Source organism: Macrosteles quadrilineatus, unplaced genomic scaffold, assembly GCF_028750875.1.
Source record: "Macrosteles quadrilineatus isolate MER2022 unplaced genomic scaffold, UCM_ALF_1.0 Scaffold_9__3_contigs__length_116548681, whole genome shotgun sequence".
Classification (NCBI taxonomy): Eukaryota; Metazoa; Arthropoda; class Insecta; order Hemiptera; family Cicadellidae; genus Macrosteles; species Macrosteles quadrilineatus.
The window spans coordinates 109,012,273-109,033,596 of record NW_026542602.1 but is presented as its reverse complement, the minus strand read 5'-3'; the positions used below and the strand labels follow the sequence as shown (position 1 = coordinate 109,033,596).

The 21,324-nt window shown below is 34.0% G+C and overlaps 1 protein-coding gene across 3 annotated transcripts in view; it reads left to right on the top strand.

The window, feature by feature from the left end:
* Window positions 1-21,219, top strand: part of LOC129002218 (protein unc-13 homolog B-like) — a 125,203-nt gene extending 103,984 nt beyond the window's left edge. For 2 of the 3 annotated variants that reach the window (XM_054429866.1, XM_054429865.1), the window contains exons 20-27: window positions 2,726-2,883; window positions 3,621-3,748; window positions 4,498-4,626; window positions 5,216-5,429; window positions 13,046-13,144; window positions 13,636-13,798; window positions 14,601-14,727; window positions 15,204-21,219. In XM_054429866.1, coding sequence (XP_054285841.1) covers window positions 2,726-2,883; window positions 3,621-3,748; window positions 4,498-4,626; window positions 5,216-5,429; window positions 13,046-13,144; window positions 13,636-13,798; window positions 14,601-14,727; window positions 15,204-15,365 — 1,180 coding nt within the window. In that variant the 3' untranslated portion in view covers window positions 15,366-21,219. Of the gene's footprint in view, window positions 1-2,725; window positions 2,884-3,620; window positions 3,749-4,497; window positions 4,627-5,215; window positions 5,430-6,393; window positions 6,532-13,045; window positions 13,145-13,635; window positions 13,799-14,600; window positions 14,728-15,203 lie in introns of all 3 variants that reach the window. The other variant, XM_054429864.1, reaches the window with a different exon arrangement.
* The last annotated feature ends 105 nt before the right edge of the window (window positions 21,220-21,324 follow it).

The following is a 21,324-nucleotide window of genomic DNA, read 5'->3' as shown; positions in this document are numbered from 1 at the left end:
AAGTAGTTTTGACTATTAAATACTGAAGTAATGTCTATATACAGTCCCATCCATACGGACCAGCTGTTGCCAATTTTTTACTAAAAAAGAACATAGTTTTGGGAGCCAGTCTCAGAATGCACTAGTGTCTAAAATTTTATTTTCTACCATTCTTTTTGTTTCTAACAAATTTGATGGGTCATAACAGTTGATATAGCTTACAATTAGTCATTCCATCAGTTTGACTTGGTAAAAACACTTGTGTATTAAACAGAAATTTGTAATTTAGGTCAGCACAATCTATATGTCATCACATAAACTACGAAAATTTTGATTTTTAAGCTGGCGTCAACTTTAACGTTGGGATAGAATGTCTAGTTGTATCAATAGTCAAAGCTAGTAGCATCTTATTTCCCGTAACAATATGTTAGACTATAGTTCAAACATTATCAGCATGATCAAATTTCATCAACAATTAACAAACATGGTTAAAAATTCATGCATGTGAACATTTTTATGGACAAAATACTTTCTGGAATTGATGGAGTTCAGTGTTTTTTTGACGATATTATTATTCAAGGTTCGACTGAGTCTGAGGCCCTAACAAGGCTAGAAAGTGTTTTGAAAGTCATCAGGAGACACAACCTCAAACTAAACAAAGACAAATGCAAGTTTTTTCAAACACAAATTGATTACCTTGGACATACTATAGATCAAAATGGTCTACACAAGAATAAGGACAAAGTGGAAGCAATCTTAAAATCACCAAAACCGTCAAATGTGTCAGAGCTACGAACATTCCTGGGCTTGACCAATTACTACCAGAAATTTATCCCCAACTTGAACACAATCTTGAATCCACTACACAATCTATTAAAGGCGCACACTAAGTTCGTTTGGACCAGAGAATGTGATAAATGCGTTGAAAAAGTTAAGGCTGAGATAGCTAGTGACCGGGTCCTTGCTCATTTTGATCCAAATGAAACCTTAGTGCTAACAACAGACGCTTCTCCAGTCGGATTAGGAATTGTTCTTTCTCACCGCTACAAAGATGGTACTGAACGGCCAATTTCATTCGCTTCTCGATCTCTCACTGCAAGTGAAAAAAAGTACAGTCAGATAGACAAAGAGGCACTGGCGATTTACTGGGGACTGAAGAAGTTCTATCAATATTGTTATGGAAGAAAGTTTATCCTTGTAACAGATCATAAGCCACTTGTTTAAATTTTTGACCCATACAGAACCTTACCTACTATGACTGCCACACGTATTTTCAATTACGCTCACTTCCTCTCTGGCTTCGATTATACTATTGAATATAGGAACACCAAATTACATGGTAATGCCGACTACATGTCTCGCTTTCCTAATGAACATCCACCGACAAATCAAATTGATCAACATGAAGCCTTTTTCATTAACCAAATTGAATCAATGCCTGTAAAACATGAAAATATTGCAAATGAAACATCAAACGACAATGACCTAAAACCTCTTTTGAAAGCACTTCAAGATGGTACTGATTTAGAACATATTGGCTTGAAGAATAATGAGTATTCACTTCATGGTGGCTGCATTTTTCGTGGTTCCAGAGTAGTAATTCCTGAAAACTGCAAGGAAAAGTACTCAATGAACTTCATTTAGGACACTTAGGAGTTGTGAAAATGAAAAATCTTGCAAGAAGTTTTTGTTACTGGAAACACATTGACCATAACATAGAAGATCTAGCAAAGTCTTGTCGTCCAAGCTGTTTGAAGCAGAATCTTCCTGAAAAAGTAGATGTCCATCCTTGGCTCGTTCCATCAGGACCTTGGCAACGAATTCACATCGACTTTGCAGGTCCAATTTATGGGCAATACCTTTTTATTATCGTTGACGCCTATTCAAAGTGGGTTGAAGTCATACCAACCAAAACTACAACATCTAATTGGTGCATTCAACAGCTCAGGAAACTTTTCTCTACCTTTGTTCACGTTAGTCTCTGACAATGGTCCTAACTTCACATCATCTATCTTCAACCAATTCCTACAAGCTTGTGGCGTCACACACAAATTCTCTGCCCCCTATCACCCTGCAACCAACAAACAAGCAGAGAGATTTGTTCAGACTGTAAAGAAACAGTTAATAGCAATGGAGAATGATGGAGGAGATTTGCACTTCAAAATAAATCACATCCTAATGTCACTAAGGAATGCCACAAATGCTACAGGGTCCTCGGCATATGAACTTATGTTTGGGAGATGAATAAGGACAAGGCTGGATCTTATGAAGAAACCCCAAGATCACACAGAAATGCCCGACGGATGTACAAAAATGAAAAGAGAGTTTCAGGTGGGGGACAGGGTTCAGGTGCGCAATTTCGGAAAAGACGGAAAGTGGAAATTTAGAAACATAAGAAGGAGAGAAGGATTGGTGCATTATCAAATCGAGATGGACGATGGGCAGGTTTGGAGAAGGCACATTAACCACATTCAGCCGTGTAAATTTGAGGGGGAGGATTAATAAGGATTTGTCAACAACATATGATTTCTTAACACACATGGTTTATGTTATTGTTTTTTAATGTTTGTGTTTATATATTTTGCATTCAGTCAAAATGTTTGAATAAAATAGGTTGTACATTCTCTTGTATCATGTTTATTATATAATTTAAGGACTTGATAATAGTAATTCACAAGCTTGTATAATGACCCTGGTTTTTATTATTGTTTCCTGTCATGACTACTATGACTTGTGTTTGTTGCAGTCTTGAGCCTCGAATCACGCAGAGTGTCAAGGAGTTGGGAGATCTGTTGCTGGCCATCAAGGGCGGAGGTCAGGTGACGTTGAATGCACCTGCGCAGCGCAACGCCGTCGCACAAGAGGCTGACGAAGTCTTGCGCCCACTTATGGATCTCCTGGACGGTAACTCTCCTACTGACTACTACAATATAGGAGCAAAACTGAATTAACAAATATTTTTGAAGTTTACTACTTGCAATAAAAGAGTATTTTTTCAAAAGTCTTATTAGGTTTTTTTATATTAATAGTGGAGTTATGAGGAACTCAGTTGATAAACCAGGAATATACTATAAAAGGTTTAATTGGAAAGGGCTTATTGCCTGAGAATTAAGGAGACAAATGACAGGATAAGCAGGCTTAACTTAAAGTTACAATTGTCCTTTGTGTTTTCTTTTGTGTTACTTTAGTTAAGTGGGATGCCTACAATTTTTAAGGTAAGCCTACTTATATTCTGTCCTTTGTCTCTATAATTGTTATTAAACTAAAGTAATATAGTCACCTACGGAAACCATCTAAGCAACAAGTTTGCCAACATTTTGAAGAAAAGACAGAGTAGCACATAGAACCACAGATAAAATAGGTAGTTTAATTACTATCCAATGGACTCTCCAATACGGATAAGTTCAATTCAGCTGGAATTTATAAGATAGCCTGCACAGATTGACCCAAATTTTACATCGGCCAAACTAGACGCTCATTTAAAACCCGATATAAAGAACATTTACCAAAAAACACCGCCATTCAAAAGTCTAATTACGCAGAACATTCTTGGGTACTTTTGTATGTAACAGAACAAATCAATCTTGACATGTAACGTATGACTGATCAAATGTTAATCATGTTGTTATATGATTAAACAGGCTCATTATCGTTATACGCTCAATCCTGTGAGAAAACGGTGCTCAAGAGATTGCTCAAGGAGTTGTGGAAGATTGTGATGAGGATTCTAGAGAAAGCTGTCGTACTGCCTCCCATGACCGACAAGAGCGTAAGTTGTATCAATTTTAAGATTTTCCATTATGCCAAAACCATTTTTTTTTCAAATAGATTGTGATATCTTCAAAACTGAAGTGATCCTGTAAATGATTACTGTATTGAAAGAATTTAAACATAAACACCACCATCAAATTAAATCCTACAAATGTCACTCTAAAAACTATAGTTACAATTAATCCCCCCATTTTGCCCATACCATAAAAACATGTTTAACAAAAGCTATCTCAAGACTTTGTTATTCAATTTTACCAACTTAACACGTTGCCTACCAGCCGTCACACTAAGCTGTATGAGGGGCATTGTGAGACTGGGTAGTGAAGGGGTTAACACGTTGCCTACCAGCCGTCACACTAAGCTGTATGAGGGGCATTGTGAGACTGGGTAGTGAAGGGGTTAACACGTTGCCTACCAGCCGTCACACTAAGCTGTATGAGGGGCATTGTGAGACTGGGTAGTGAAGGGGTTAACACGTTGCCTACCAGCCGTCACACTAAGCTGTATGAGGGGCATTGTGAGACTGGGTAGTGAAGGGGTTAACACGTTGCCTACCAGCCGTCACACTAAGCTGTATGAGGGGCATTGTGAGACTTGGTAGTGAAGGGGTTAATAATAAAAGTTTATCTGATTATGTGAACAGTTTTTGAATTTCACAACAAGTCAAGACAATTCAAGTAATCACTAATTTTGTTTACTTTTGTATTGTGTTGATACAGTTTTTAAATACGTTATTTTTCCTGATAGATGATTCTGAAGAATCTAACAGACAACGCAAAGAATCTCGCTGCCAACGCCAAAATGGAGGACATGTCGAGACTGATCAAGAATATGGCCGGCAAACAGGACGTCAAGAATGCGCTCAGTGGAGTCATGGTATCAAGATTTATATCAAATTCTATCTCTAGGTCTATATAAGTTCACTTGCTCTGATTGAAAATGTAACAAGAGTATTGATTAGAGTATTGGTTATACTACAAAAAGACAAGCTAAGGGTTTACAAATCTATTATTGGTATATTAAAATAATTTTGTAGTTGGCTAATTAACAAGAAACAAATTTAAAACAACAAACACCATATGCAAAAATAAGACAGAAAGCTGTATTAAATTTGTTTTCAGTTAATTAAAAAAAGTTATTAATCCATGAGGAATAATTATGTTTGATCTACGTTATAAGCTACACTAATCCTATTTTGATCAAAGTGTTATCATGTTTGTTACACAAAAACTTTGCAAGGAGTTTTTGTCAATATGCCAAAACATACAAGGTCATTACATGGTTATCGTTCAATGATAATCATACTTTGAAATTAATTAAAATAAAATACCACCCATCCAATTTTTGAAAAGTTCACTCTCTATCTCTATCTTTAACTTCATGAAACCATAAGTACTTTCCAAAAGATAATGGCTTCAATAATATTTCACCTTTCAAGATCTACAACTACTTTTCAAATGTTTAGGAGGTAGAGAAGAACCTATCGCCAAAGCAGTGTGCTGTTTTGGACGTCGCCTTGGATACCATCAAGCAATACTTCCATGCCGGTGGTAATGGACTGAAGAAGACCTTTTTGGAGAAGAGTCCGGAACTGCAGTCTCTGCGGTACGCCCTCTCGCTTTACACACAGACAACGGACACCCTCATCAAAACATTTGTTACCTCGCAGACAAATGAAGGTAAACTTTCCTTTCAAGGTGATGGTTCTTCTTGGGATTGTTTGTTGGTTGTTTGTGTTTCTCTTTTGTTTAGATCTGTGTCACTCTTCATCTTGGTAAACAGGTGACACATGACTTTTATCCTCAATCTTGACTTTTGTATCTATATAATTTAAAAACTTAAATGCCTAGGCCTACTGCCTCATTTTTCATTTCTTGATTCTTCACTCTAGATATTAAAGTTCTAAACTATTTGAACAAATGAAAACAAAAGAGCAAATCACTTATATTTATTTAAAGTAATTGAAGTCATAATGTTCAGTACAAGTTTAATTTATTTTTATTTTATCAGTTTAACAATAAATGTATAAATACAATTTATCAACAACAACACAGGTTTTAAATTCTTAATTTGGAACTAAGGATCTCAGATGCTCTTTTACGAAGGTTTATTGTATTTGTGTGTATTATAGTGTATTGCAAAACAAGTCTTTGGTGTGTAAAGTTGTTAAGTGTCATATGTTGGTGCATGATATGTTATTTCGAGACTATGTTAATAAAATAATTCAAGGTAGGCCTACCACAAAAATGTCCATTGTGTATCATAATTTGGAAAAACTATTTCTGCAATTCTAGTTTATCAATCTGATCATAATTTTTAGTGTTGAGCTTATTTAAAAAATACAAAATCCTGCAGACATTATACAATGCCATCAAATGTTGACTTAAAAAACTTAAACATGAAAACCAAAAGTTTTTTTTATATAATAAACACTATTACTAAACTTCAACATTTCTCAGTTGAACAAACTTCTTGTCCCTTTGAAATACTTAATGATTCAAAACATAAATTAATGCCTCGTAAATGTATACACACACATCCATGTATGTCTGTAATTCTGTATGGCTGTCTCTCTTTTCTAACTTTTCTGTATCTTCTTTTCCGTTTCTGTGGCTTTCTCTGTTGCTTACCGTACGTCTAAAGTTCCGCTAAACAACAAAAAGACGCTGTTTGCGGCCCAGCGGTCGCTCTCGAGCGAGAGAGATGAGAACGACGCGGGAATGGACAGCTTGGAGGAGCCGCTTAGAGCCAAGAAACGGCGAGAATCGACTCTGCAGCAAGGTAGCTTACGAAGCCAATCCCGTCTTGCTGCTCGCTATCACAAGTCACTCAGCACTTACAACTCTCACTCACATTCTCTCATTGTCACTCACACTCTCATTGTTAGGGTTGAATGGTTTAAGAGCTGTGGTATTTTAACCTAAATCTGCATTCAAATCACCATTTTGTTTAAAAATATTATATTAGTAAGCTTAAGTATTGAATTGCCTTTAGTGCTGGAGATTAACTTTTTGAGTAGTACCTTTAGCGTTAGTTTTAAATACCTAGTAAACAATTTCCCATGAATAATCTTTGTTTTTAACCAGTAGCAAATCACCTATAACTGAGCCTTAGTTTCTCCTGAGATCCATTGGCATAAACAAAGGTATTGACTATTGAGTTATAAACCCATTGTTGGAAATTATAAGGCCATCAGGTCAGCGGAGACGTGGTGTTTTATTTAACATTTCAGCAGTTTGTTCAACTTTATACCACCCAAAATCATATGAATTCACGCACAATCCAACACTTTGACACTTTTATGTCACGAAGTTGTTGCTGTTCAAGTATGTATTTTAAAGATACGTCAAAATTATCTCAAATCTTGAAAACACCAGAACTTTTGTTTTGAAATTTAAAATTATATTGATCAGATTTTTGTGTTAATATGTGAGGTTCAGGATTTAAATTTATTTCAGTGTTAGTTTTGTTTTTTGTTTTTTTTTATTTTTAGGCTTATAATGTATTAGCTATGTTATTGTAATTATGTCAGGGTCAGGAGTCAATTTCTTTCAGTTTGTATACACTTTATTATTTCCCTACAGTCACCCGACAAAGTTGGCTTCCTTCTACTGTTTATAGTACAGAAAGCTGCTAATTGCTGCATATTTATACTTTGTCGTACGGTTCATACTTTGGCGCACATCAGGATTCCAACGAAACAACACAAAACAGCGTGGTTCTATTATGCACGTAATCCGTGTACGCTTGGAAATAGGTGGGCAATACTTAAAGATAATTATACTATGAGCAGCTGATTGACTATTATAACTACGATTTAACCTGTCATTTTGTGTTTATAGTTTCGGTATTTCTGAACTTTCTGTACTTTTCTTTTAAACGTTTTTAAAACATTCCTACGATCTTAATAAACAAGAAAATACCTTTAAAGCATTTTTTAGGCGCGGAAACCACTTCAAATTACAAAAACATACGGAACTATTTTCTTAAGTCGCGGAGCACATTGCTTGCCGAGGAAAAAATAGCGGAGTGATACGGACCGGTGACTACTTTCTCTAGGGCACCTATTTGTGTTGCCAGCTGAACCTAAAAATGTGTTGTATAGTGTTTGAAAGACTAATTATTTGTACGCTTTATATAGTGACTGTAGGAAAAATATAATGTGTAACACGAGTACAAAAGGCCTTTGCTGCACTCGAGATCATTCATAAACATTGCTCTAGTGTGCAGCAAAGTGCCACTTTGCCCACTAGTTACACAAATAACTATACCTGTATTTTTGTTACCTTCATCAGGCAAGTAAGTTAGTGTTGTGTTTAAGTTTCAGAGCTGGAGATTTGGGATTTGTTTTTTAATTTTTTTGTTTTTGAGACTTGAAATGTTGGTTTTGATCATATCTAATGTAATTGAAATAATAATTAAAATGATCAAACTTAGGTATTGTAACTTATTGTATATAATAATACGGTAAAAAAACACATCAGTAGCTATGCAGAAAGTGACAAACTGTTGTACTAGTGTAGCAGTGGACAGGGCTAGCGTCGCCATCTTGGCGTAAAAAAGTCTCTACATGAAGTACAAAACCAGTTTTTACCACCAGCACAACTGCGTGGCTATTGTACTTTTACGACAGAGGTTTAAAGTTACTGTCCGCGAGAGTAAAGAAGTCCCTTGAGCCAGAGAGGTATGCAGCTATGTTTGGAGGGTATCGCACACTATTTGCAGGCGCTAAGCATCTGGGCGCCTCATGTCTGTCTGTAAACAACTGTTGTAAACATAATTACTCATATCTTTGTTTTGGTAAGTGGATTATCATCATGTGGTCACGTCATTTGATTCATTGCAGTCTCGTGTGTTCGCGTAGTGAGTTCGTTTTGTTTTGGATGGTCCTTGTAGCTATGGATTTAAGAAAACGTCGTGCTACTATACATAGTGGAGAGAGGGATTTAATTAGACGAGTGATGGAGTGTTGTGACAACGAATGTAAAGACAAAAATTTATTAGTGCCGATAGAAAAGGCAACAGAACGAGCCGCAAACTATTGTAAAGTTCCAGAAAAAACTATTAAACGAATTAGAAAAGCCGGCAAACAAACTCCGGATGAAAAACTCTGTACACTCGGGAAAAAACGCAAGAAGACTGACCACCATAAAGTACAAATAGATAGCATTGATAGGCGTGTAACTGTAGATGTAATACGCAATTTTTACAAGAACAAAAAAATTGTCCCTACATGTAAAAACCTATTACCTGTTTTGAGAGAAAGAATTAATTTTAAATGGAGCGAATGGGCACTTCGGCGTCTCTTAAAAGATATGGGGTTCAAGTGGAAGAAATTTGGTCGTAAAAGAAAATGTTTGATTGAAAGGCCTAACATCGTTAATTGGAGGTTTAAGTATTTGCAAGGGATAAGAGAGCTAAGGGGACAAAAAAGGAAAATTTCTATCTGGACGAAACTTGGATGGACAGTAATTTAACGTTCCAGAAATGTTGGCAAAGTATACGTCAATGGCGTGTTACCTGATATGAGCGCGTCAAACCGCGTGATTGACATAGACATTGGGTCAAACTAAGGGTTTTTGCTCGTTTTCTTTATTTTTTGCTTAGGTTTATGGTAATAGGATTATGGTAATAATTTTAATAATACGTTGTTTATTGCGATGTATGCTATTGAAACTGCTGTACTCAAATACTTATATTATGTACCGGTAATATGCATTCACCATAAGAATTTATTGAATTTATTGTTGTGATTTTATTGTATTGCATTTTATTGGTATTGTTACATTTAACTAAACAAAAATCATAAAGTAGGAAGGTTATTAATTTGCCTTAGTAACACTAGAAAATTGGTTTCCTTCCATTGTATGACTACCGTATGCAAAAAAATATTATGACATAGATTTATAAAAATCATACAGATATTAAATACAAAAATTAAGCCTTAAAACTACCAGAGCAGCGTCAAGACGGCTCTACAGTAATTGTCGCGCGAAACGTTCAAGCGTAACACCTTTAAACTACGCATACGCCGGAGCTCAGGGGACTTCTTTACTCTCGCGGACAGTAGTGTCACTCATGAAAATTCTACATGATATGAAGTGCTTAGTGTGTGGGCCAAAAATTACAAACCGATTGAAATGTTGTTCATTGCTGGTTTTGTGATTTGTTCTCAGAGACCCCCCCCCCTTAAATTTAATTCATACATTAATTAGTATTTGGTATGGGCATCCATTATTTTAGTTCTTTATTTTCAAACCCCTTAAAAATATTTCTTGTGCTTATATTAGTATATTTAGGGGTTTTATTTGATTACTTTCTGTTTAAATATTTTGTTTCATCTTTCTATCATCTATAAGTCTTCATATTTCTATAACTTAATAACAGTGACAGTGGCATACTTAGCAATCAAATTCTATCATTATTGCAACACATTGATGGACACTCACAATCTTAGCACAACTCTTGTTTTGTGTGTGGACAAATTGTTTTCTGAATCTCAGCAATGTTATATAATCACTGTGTGGATTGTTTGACACATTAACACTGTTTCTACTGGATCTCACTTGGGATATCTAGTGGTAGAGCGTGGGACTTTGGTCCGTGATGTTCCAGGTTCAAATCCAACCAAATCGTCAATAGATTTTAAATGAGTGATGCCCCAACCCCAAGGTCTAGCCTGAAGTAATGTGAAAATGAAATTCCAGGCTCGTGCCTAGCGTCCTTGGAAAAAACTGTATCCCACTACTTAAAGTGTCAAAAGTTATCATCATATTTTAATTTTTGCCAACGTTTTTGCTAATTACTATTTCCTTATTGCAACATATATATTTTCTCCTTTAGACCCTTCATACATCTACGATCACTTTGTTATAATTAACAGGTGTCTCCTTTAAAACGTAAGTACTTTTTTAAGAATGAGCATGATTGCTGTTTGTGCTTGTATGTGATGTTATGTAAATTATGTAAATAACTTTTAAATTTATCTGTTATCACATATAAACCTTGTCTGTTTTTAAACATGTTCTATCCTTCAGACAGAAACATTTTACTAAACACGGTGTTAATACTGTTACAATTATTTGTTTAGTTTTGACATTTTGTCCATAAATTGATTTTCTTTACCATTTTTAAATTTTAAATCCTAAATTATTGAAAATGAAACCATGTTTAGATTAGTCAGACTGGCAGTATCTACACATATTATGTGGCGAAACTCACCCCAAGGATTACTTGTACTTTTCGTTGGGTTTCGTGATAAAATAAATCTACAAAGAAAAGTATTACATTTTTTTTATAAATAGGTATTGTATGTGTAATGTCAATTTATCTCAATAACCGTTAGAGATAGGGCAAATATGTAAATGAGTAAAAGGTGTATTTTTGTGTGTTCTTTAACTTTGCCATTTTCCAAGATGGCGGCCGTAGCACAACATACACGAATGTTGATTTTTGATATGTTGTTGTTACTGGGTACTAGTACTACACATGTGCAAATTTTCACCACTTAGGTAATTATTTCTAGGTAGAGGGGTTTTTTCTCTAAAATGACTGGACTAAAGTAGGAGTAGTACAGGACTAGCCTACCAAAAAACGCATATATTATCTAAAAAAGTAAATCAAAGCACAAAAGAAAATTTAGATAACCATCTGCAATCATCACATATTCTACCTTTCATTTTCATATAATGAGGTTCTTTCAAAGTCTCGAAATTCACGACCATGACATTTTCCAACATTTTCCCTAGGGTACATTTTCCAACTTTCACGCTGTTTTTAGACTAATTATTCATGCCAAAAATATAAAGCCATATTTTTATGTCATCAATAGTTATTAAACTTACAAAAAAGGAGCATATTATAATTTTATTGTCATTGCAAACTGACTACCATGACAAAATAAGTCTGTCCCTCGATTAGGCGTCACGACCATTTGGGAAAAAATTTCAACTTTGGAGCACGACAGTGGCAAGCCTGGCGTCGATTGCGTCAGTTCGTTTTAGAGACTAGTTCAAGGTGTACGTCAAGTTTGTTGTGCCGGTTGTTTTGTGTTGAAAGAAGTAGTTACAAGATTAATAAAGGCAAGTTTGTGTTTTTTTGTAATTTTGGTGTGTCCATGACCGTACGTAGTCATTTGATGAAGTAGACGTGGTTTTAATTTTTGTTGATATGATATTTCAATTGCTACATTAACCTAGAAGTCCACTTTGTATCCTCGAACATGAGGTGCAAGACTACCGCCAGAACAGAGCCAAATAATACGTAATGTCACGACAAAAGATTCACGACCATCGCGGGTTTTTTCACGACCAATCCAGCCTTATGGATTATACTGTGTTTGGTCGTGACAATAACTTAAATATCATTGCAAATTAAACAGTTTAGTTCAATTGAAACACATATTTTTATTATAACTAACAGTATAACTGAAGGATTGTTTGGAAAGATTTGGATTATTCCAGACAATTCACGACCGTACCGCTTGTCCCTGACCATCACGTTGATGATTTCTATCATAAAAATTTAAAAATTAAAATATCATCATATTTCAATGTTTTATACACAAAAGAAGCACACCTCTATAAAAACATAATGATTTTTCGGGTCTCAGGTAAGTTTTTTCGGAGTTATACAAACTTAAAAGATTTTATTGGCTTTTTTTTAATTTTTATTTTTTATATTTTTTTCTAGAAAGACCAAATATACCAAAAGCTTAGTGAGCTGTTTATTGTATAATGGCCATAAAAGTAAATTAATTTATAGCAAAACATAGTTATAAAAATAATATTAACTATTTTTAATATTCAGTTTTATGTCCGTGAAGGTCAAGACAAAATTTTGTGTTTTTCCATCAAAGATGCTCTATTTATAAAAAATCACCAAAGATATTGCGTTACCATGGACATTTTATGAAACTTCAAATGTCAATGAAATAATAAAAATAAAAAAAGTTTCAAAAAACGGAACAAACAATTTTAAAAGTGCTTTTCCTGAAAATTTTCACTCACATATTTTTTTACACTTACACTTGGATTAGTCCAGGACTCGTCAAAAATGCATTCACAGAAACAAAATAGAAAATCATATAAGAAAAAAAGGAAATGCAGATACGTAATCATCAAAATTGTACAAGTCTACTAGCTACTTAGCCAGTAAATATAAACACACACACACGCACCACCCAAGACTATTATTTACCATGGTCAAGACAAGATTGATAATGATTTAGCAAGTTTATCTAAGTTTCAACCTGGATATGTTTCTGATGCAAGTTTGTATGTTGTTTGTTGTACAGCTGATCTGGCAGGTACGGAGGAGAGTGTAGGTGAAGTGTCAATACAAGTAGACCTCTTCACCCACCCTGGCACTGGCGAACACAAGGTCACCGTGAAGGGTGAGTTGTCACTTGGAATTCTTGTTTTCACTCTTTGAACCCCGAGGATTATTAAGTGAGTTGTTTCAGACAGGCTAACTAAACTACCCATGAGCTGTACACCAGACTGAATCCGAATGTTCCACCTATGGTATGGTCTTAGACAGATCTGGTTGGAACTTAGACAGTGAACCCAGTTAGCAGTAGGCCTATACTGTTTCCTACAGACTCAACTATACTTGCTTAATGGAGTGTCAGCCATTGAAACCCTTCATTAAGGCACTTTCCAAGCAAATATTTTGGCTGCACACTTTTTACTGTACTCGTGTATAAGGCAGTTTAAGGCTTTAATTAGTAGCACAATGACAAACAAAAAAACTTGATTCAGTATTGTTGAAAAAGTATACATGGTTTTTTTGCACACAACTTTGAACATGAACATTGAAACCTTTGATTTTTTAAAGACTCTCTTGATCAATAATATAGTTTCAAACTCTGCCTTTATGTTGCAGTTGTGGCTGCCAATGACCTGAAGTGGCCGCTGGCAACAGGAATGTTCCGGCCTTTTGTTGAGGTCAACCTGATTGGCCCCCATCTCGCTGACAAGAAGCGCAAGCAAGCCACCAAGTCAAAGAACAACAACTGGTCACCAAAGTTCAACGAGACATTCCACTTGTAAGTTTTGCTGTTTGCAACAATTTACTAGGTTTTACAACTCTGATAGAGCCATTCAGTAGACTCATTCTTTATTGGGTCAATTTCGTTTGGACAGTAGTCACTCACATAATCGGGTATCTTACTCCTTTGTCCTTAGCTACATAAACAAATAAGTCACAATCATTTGTCTAGTGCTGTTTGTATGTCTTTCCAGTGGCATAACTAGTCTGTCTGTGCCCCAATGCAAGTATACCCGTGCGCCCCTATAGACTCATTCTCCCCCCCCCCCCATAACGTACTAACAACAAAATTTCTCTGTATTTCCACACTTCCTGGATACTATTTCACTACACACGACATTTTACAAGCTCTATCCAATTAGAAAAAGATTATTCAAAGAAATATAATTTATTATGTACCGGTACAGTAATTTTTAATGTTAATTAAAAACTGAAGTACAGATCACATTACATACTTACAATTAATTAATGTACTTTTTAGGACGATAAAATAAAAATATAGACTACTTTAACGCTATACTTAACATTTTATATTTACATATTCAGTGCCTTATACAGTATACATGATATTGCAAGCTACAATATAATGCTCATGATCCGTTTATCAGAACTTTATTAATTTTACTAGATGATGCATTCTTTCAGTCAAAGAGCTGCCTACACTGTACGTTGATTCCTATTACCTGACAAAGATATTGTGTCGTGTTTCAACCTCTTTCTTTCCTGTTTATATTTATAACTATGTACATATTATTTTAGAAGTTTCCCATTGTATGCTTAATGTGTGATTGCCTCTCTAGCATCATCGGAAATGAGGAGCAGCTGGAGTATTTTGAGCTTCACATCTGTGTCAAAGACTACTGCTTTGCTCGGGATGACCGTCTAGTCGGAGTCGCTGTACTTCAGCTCAAGGATATTGTTGATCAGGTTTGTCATGTCAAATAGATAGATTTGTTGCTAAAGAGTGTTTTCCTGGCTTTTACTAATTAGCGTCCTGGATGAGTTTGACAGAGTTTCCGAGCAATTGGCAGGGTTGAGTGTATAGTAAAATATCAAAAGAACATGGAGTAAAGTCCTCATTCCTAAAAACAATCTACTAGTAAAAAAAAATAGTATTTAGTATTTATGGCCAGTATTGATATACCACGATTACTACGCAGACGTTTCGCCGAACTGGACGGCCCTTGTATTTTGAAACTAGATTTTGATCATAAAAAATATATTTTTTAGTTTTACTTAGCACAGTTTAATAGTTCAGTGGTATTCTGATAGCCAGATATTGTTGTTTCGAGGACAGACACCTTTAACTGTTTCATCTTATACTGTAATGGTACCCTTCTATCTTCAGATCACTTCACAGATGGATTGTCTATGTGTCAATACAACAAATTCTGTATTTGCAGGGGTCATGCGCTTGCTGGTTATCTCTTGGAAAGCGCATCCAGATGGACGAGACAGGCTGGACCATCCTACGTATTCTGTCACAGCGAAGCAACGACGAGGTCGCCAAGGAGTTTGTCAAACTTAAGTCCGATATTCGACAAGAAAATCCCTTGGCACAATGAGAGGAATTCGCCTCTTCTCGCCTTGCCTTACTTTCGTCTTCTCATCTGAACATCCTCGTATTGAGCTGCTGTTGCATCCACTGGATATGGTTGGTTTTCCTGTTTTGTTTGAGTTGCAACAGGGATTGCCAAGCGTGTACTAATCTTCAAAGACATTTTTTACTAGCAATCAACAGACATACATAAGAAATCGTCCAATTTTTTACAGTGACATTTTTACTCTATTCAATACCCAAAGTACTTTCCCTATTGTGTATGCTCCTTGAAAGATACAACAGCAGTTCAATATGGCAAAGGTGTACCGGATGAAATACTTTTGTTGAAAGTTAGTTTAAAGACACAAATTTGATTTAATATCTCTGAACACGAGAAGGACAATACTGTAACTGATCAAGTCCGGATGTGTAAAAAACGCGCACATTGCAGCCCGACTTGGGGACGTCTTCGACACGACCTTTGTACAATACTTTTGTAAACCGATTTTGATGTACATAACAATGTAAAATGATGTAACTGTAATTATGGTTTTGTCTATGCTTGAAGACTTCCCCAAGTTTCCCTAAAGATAGTGTTAAATTTAGAAGTAGTTTTTAGGGCCAGCTAATTTTTTCTGAGGTCCTTCATAATGTACATTTTGTGATTAAATCACCCCTTATCTTGTACATATTCACATTTGTTGACTCGGGTCATAATGTATAAATGCCTTTATTTAGAGTTATGATTATTTTCAACCTTCAGTTTAGAAAACCATGAATTTGTTAAGGACTTGTCTGGTAAGCTTTGCCCTGTGATTTCTCTTGTAAGCCAAACTAATCGGACTTCTTAATTGTGTCAACCAATCACAGATTGATTAGCTTTATGACAAGATAATGCCACAAGCTGGTGTTTCTGAAGCTACCACTGTAGGAGAGTTTTCTCTTTCAGCACTTCCTTCTCTGAAATCCATACAATTAATAGTCAATTACTGAGCAAGTGGTTGTCAACAATATAGTAGTGTTATTTTATGGTTATCAATTAAACCATGCAATACTTAGTTTATTTTTTTTTTATATGAGATTATTGAAGTTACAACTTGAAATAGTTATATCACATAAATAAATGCTTTTGAACAGAACATAATGAAGGCCACTTTGAAGACTTAAGGTTCACATTAAGTCTTACCTAAGTGCACAAGTATTTCATTTACATTTTTTTATGTATGGTAACAAAACAACAAATAAAGGTTATGTGTACTGTTCTTAAATGAAGTAGCAAGGGATGTGTTTATATTAACATTTTTTGACACACCTTTCCTTTATGTGATACTTATTGAAGGTAAATATCAAGTGTAATAACAAGAAAAAATAAAACTAAAACTTAAAAATAAATTGAAACGCCTTAATGGAAAAATAAAAAATAAACAAATCTAGGGCAAAGCTATCAGTTTTTGTTATCTAGTCTTAGTGTAAAATTTCATACCCCTCAGCTTGACAATATATCACTAAAGTTGAAATTTAGGTTAAGTTCTTTACCATGACCTAATCTTTGATACAATTGTGAAGGGCACAAACATCAGAGCCTATTCCACTGTAAAATTGTCAGTTTCATCTATTATTTGTCCTTCAGCCGATTATACTCCTAAAATGAAATGTTAAATATAAATGTTTACACCAACTTCCAACTTAAGTTTTCCTTTATTGAAAAAAATATTTCCTATGCGCTATAAAATAGCTGTTTTATACTTTTCAACATAGAACTTGTCCCCGATATCCCATATATGAACTATTCTTAAAATACTGACTGTTACTCTGCAAATTCAAACTAATTCTGCTGATTTGCACATTTTTGTATAAGAATACGCTTGTTCAGTCGTTGGATGCGTGTGTCTTGTCTATGGTAAGGTGTCAGTGTTTGTATCTGATCTTCCAATACTGTTTTTTTCTTGTCAATATGATATATATATATTTTCTTTGCTTTTTCTGTTTAACCGTTACAATCACGTGATAATCAGCGCTTCTTCTCTAGGATAAGCTTATTTCTGTTTCTATTCGGAGCCTTTACAGTGTTGAATGTAACATAATATTTGTTGTTGCATTTCTAAATGGACCAATACAATTTTCATTGATGTATATATTATTTTTGAATATAAATTATAAATGATTTAGCTCGAATGAAATGTTTCCGTTCCTTTTCAGATGTAATGTAAGATACTGTTACTACTCTATACAAGTGCCATGTAAAGTTTTGCTGGATTCATCACTTATTTTTTATCATCGCTTTTTTCAAAGTTGTCATATCAATGGAGCAGTGTAAAAACTAATTTTTTCTTAATATTGAACGTTCAAATATTTCTTTTTTAATCTTTATCGATTGTCTTCAACATTTTTGGTAATTGAATAAAACTTTTCAACCACAAATAATTGTTTATTCCTATTCCAGGGAGCATTGATAAATGTCTGAAGACTATAATAGAATACAGTAATTATTTTCAAATATTGAATGCTTACAGGAATTGTTTCAATGTTGTTATATTTCTACTTTACAAAGACATGTTATTGTATCATTTCTGTAAATATATGTATAGGTGCGACTAAAATATTATTTAAGGATGTTTTGTTAACAGAATAATATGAGTAAGGCGGCTTTTTAAGCTGGTGCACTTGATGTTGACTGTTTTCTGTTCATGGATGTAGTGTTATTACTATGAAATTGTACAATAATAGATTATTTTCATGAAAACCTAACATTTAAGTGGTTTGTAAAATGTTCACCAGGTATTTGTTTATTAAAATTATGCAACTGAAAGTGTCATAATCATAATCAAAATTCCAATACTACCTCGGATATCATGGGTTTTTGACATAAACAAAGATATAATATTTAGAATTGACCAAGACATTATTTCTTTATGGTATAGGCCATAGTACAAATTCAAAAATTAAGGAAACTTTTTGACTTTACCTCTTAAATTTGTTACAACCATCTTGACAGCTTTATAATACATTGAATAATGAGCTAACATTAATTTATCTTGAGTTTGTACAAAAACTAATTTATATAAAGAACATAATTAACAATTTACCGACTTGGCATCATTAATTTTAATGGCATGGGAGGAGTGTTTTCAATTTACTTTTCTTGTAAAAATAAGTGTTTCTATAAATCCATGATATTAATTCAATCTTTATAAGTCAAGCCCAAAAGTTTTACACTAGAAAATGTTTACAACTATACAACTGTTTTGTACCAACTAGTAAATTGTAAACTTTTAGCACTGAATTTTGATACTGCAAATAGAATTCTCATCCTATTGTAAAATCTTAAACCTGTTTTGATGTGTCTTTAATATCAATAATGTAAGCCCAGAGAGTGTTTGATGGCCAGTAAGGCTTTCTCTTTTATTTTAGGGTAAATTTTTCCATGATTATTTTTGAGGTAATGGAGTGTTTCTCAAGTTTCAGAGAAAACATTAATGCAGCAATAAAAATTTCTAACTATCCAATTTAACCCTTCCAAACACATTAACTAACTACCATATCAAAGGTAAAGAAGATCTAACAAAGAAAAAATTAACAAAATGTTATTATTACTAAGTGTGCCAGCCTGATATTTGGTCAAGCCAAACTCGAGGTAATATCGTGATCATATCCCACGGTCATGGAGACATCATCGTTGTTTTCTAGGATCACTGAAAAATCATTAATGCCTTCCTCAGTCAAGGAAACATCACACTGTCTTTTGCGGTCCATGCAAAATCCTGAACCCTCTTCGGTAACAGAATCGTTATCAATGTCTCTTGCGATAAATGAAACGTATTTCTCGTCTTGCGCGATAATAGTAAATTTCCAACTGTGCGATCTTCGCAGACATGTCGGGTATCAGTATCGTAACTTTTACCAATACAAATTTCCAAGTATCGGTAGTATCGAGAATTAACACATCCCTAATAATTTACTATCTCTACACATATTTTATCTGTTGATTTCTCAGTTTAAATTTTCATATTGATTTTATATGGAAATTCTATGCCACAAAATTTGCAACAAAAAAAAATTTCTAAACTTTTTTTTACATTGAAACAATAAACTTCTTACAGTTTTTTATTGAAGGAATGCTAAGCTAACCACTTAAAATCCTAAATCATTGGTCAAAAGACTGATTAAAAAGGTGGAAAAGCCATCCAGTCAATGGAATTTTCATATTAAATAAATTTACCTAACCCGCCATGTTAAACTTCCCTATCCCAAGCGTGATGTATATAACTTCGTTACTTCTCGAGTGATGTAAAGTTGAAAAAAACTCACTCGGTGATGTAAAAAAACCCATTTAAATAACATTGAGTGCTTAACTTAAAAAATATACCTCTATGGAGCCAACGACGTTCAACGCTAGAAATCAGCTGTGCGCTTGAATTTTATTGTTATGTTTTGAAGAATTTTCCTAACCTAGCTTTTGTTTGTAAATGAACGTTACCGTTACTGTTAGAAGATGAGTGAAATGGATAATGAAAAATATTGTTCGTAACCTCCTGTATATTGTCGGGTCAGGTAAAATATTGTACGTTACGCGTTACGCAAGAGCGTGTTTACATCACTTCGGTAAATTATGCAACTCGCTTCCGCTCGTTGCACAACATTCGCACCTGCGTGATGTAAAAACGCTCTTACTACACTTGTAAGGTAAATAGCTATTACAGTACTTGGTTTATAGGTATTAGCTATATAGTCTTTTTTTTACCACATGATTTACGGGTGAATAAAAACTATGCCACTATTTTCAGTTATTCGAGCAATACATTATGTGCTATTTTTAAGACTAAAAGGATAAAGGCTAATAACAATTATCAAATTTTTTGACAAAAGATTTTCCGAGACATAACAAGTAATTTTTAATAGCCAAGCAATAAGTTAACCTTTTCTGTTATTGAGCAATACAACATGTGTTTTATTTTTAGCTGTAGATAAATATGAATATGTATTGTGTTATTTCCAAAATTAAAAAACAACATCCATATTGGAATTATTTTCATTTTGAAGGAAAAGGTTTTTTCCAATAGTACATAAAGTGTTTTTAATAGCTAAGCAATAAATGATCCTCAAGACCTGGTGAACATTTTCAACAACTGATGGCGTTTTCATGTTTTAACATATCGTAAATTATCTTCTAACAGTTATGTAGTGTGATAAATTTTATTTTACGCCAAATATTGTTGAAGTGTTGGTAATTTTAAAATGTATACATGATGTAACACCACAGAATCTGGTTTTTACTGAATGTTTTTTCGTACCTTATGTCTGTCATTCGTATACTTCTGAGAACAAACAGATCAACACAAACATTAGATAATTTAAAATTTATTATGCTCCAAAATATTAGCATTTAACCTATTTTTTATGTTTCATGCTTTGTCTTTTAATGATTAAAGTAATATTATAGCAGCACCTGGTCATTTTAATAGTAACAATGTCATCACAGTGAGGCAGAAAATCTTTAGTAATTTTTTTATTCGGATGAATTGAATGCAAGAATAATCTCATTTATTCAACTCTATGGAAAGATCAAGTGCTGCTTTATTGTATTGGATTGATTTTATGTAATTTTATTATTGTAATGCACAAATTATAATTAAGAATAGTCTCTGAAGAAAGATCCATTGTTTCTTAATCAATTATTTAAACATTTTCAACCATCATTGATTTATAAACTCTTTAAACTTTATACAAATAAACGCTTATTTTGTTTTGTGTGGACATTTGAAAAATTGAATTCCTCTCTGAAATGCAAAATATACACTGCACATTTTCATATTGAATTGGGGAGATATGTAAATTATTAACATTTGCATGTGTTTTTTTCAAATAAATGAGAACTTATAAAAAAATTGTTTTCTTTAAATTCCTTTGTATTGCTATTATTAATAATAAAGAATGAAAAATGAGAATGTTTATGTGATTTAGTATACAAACTGTGAAATTAAAAC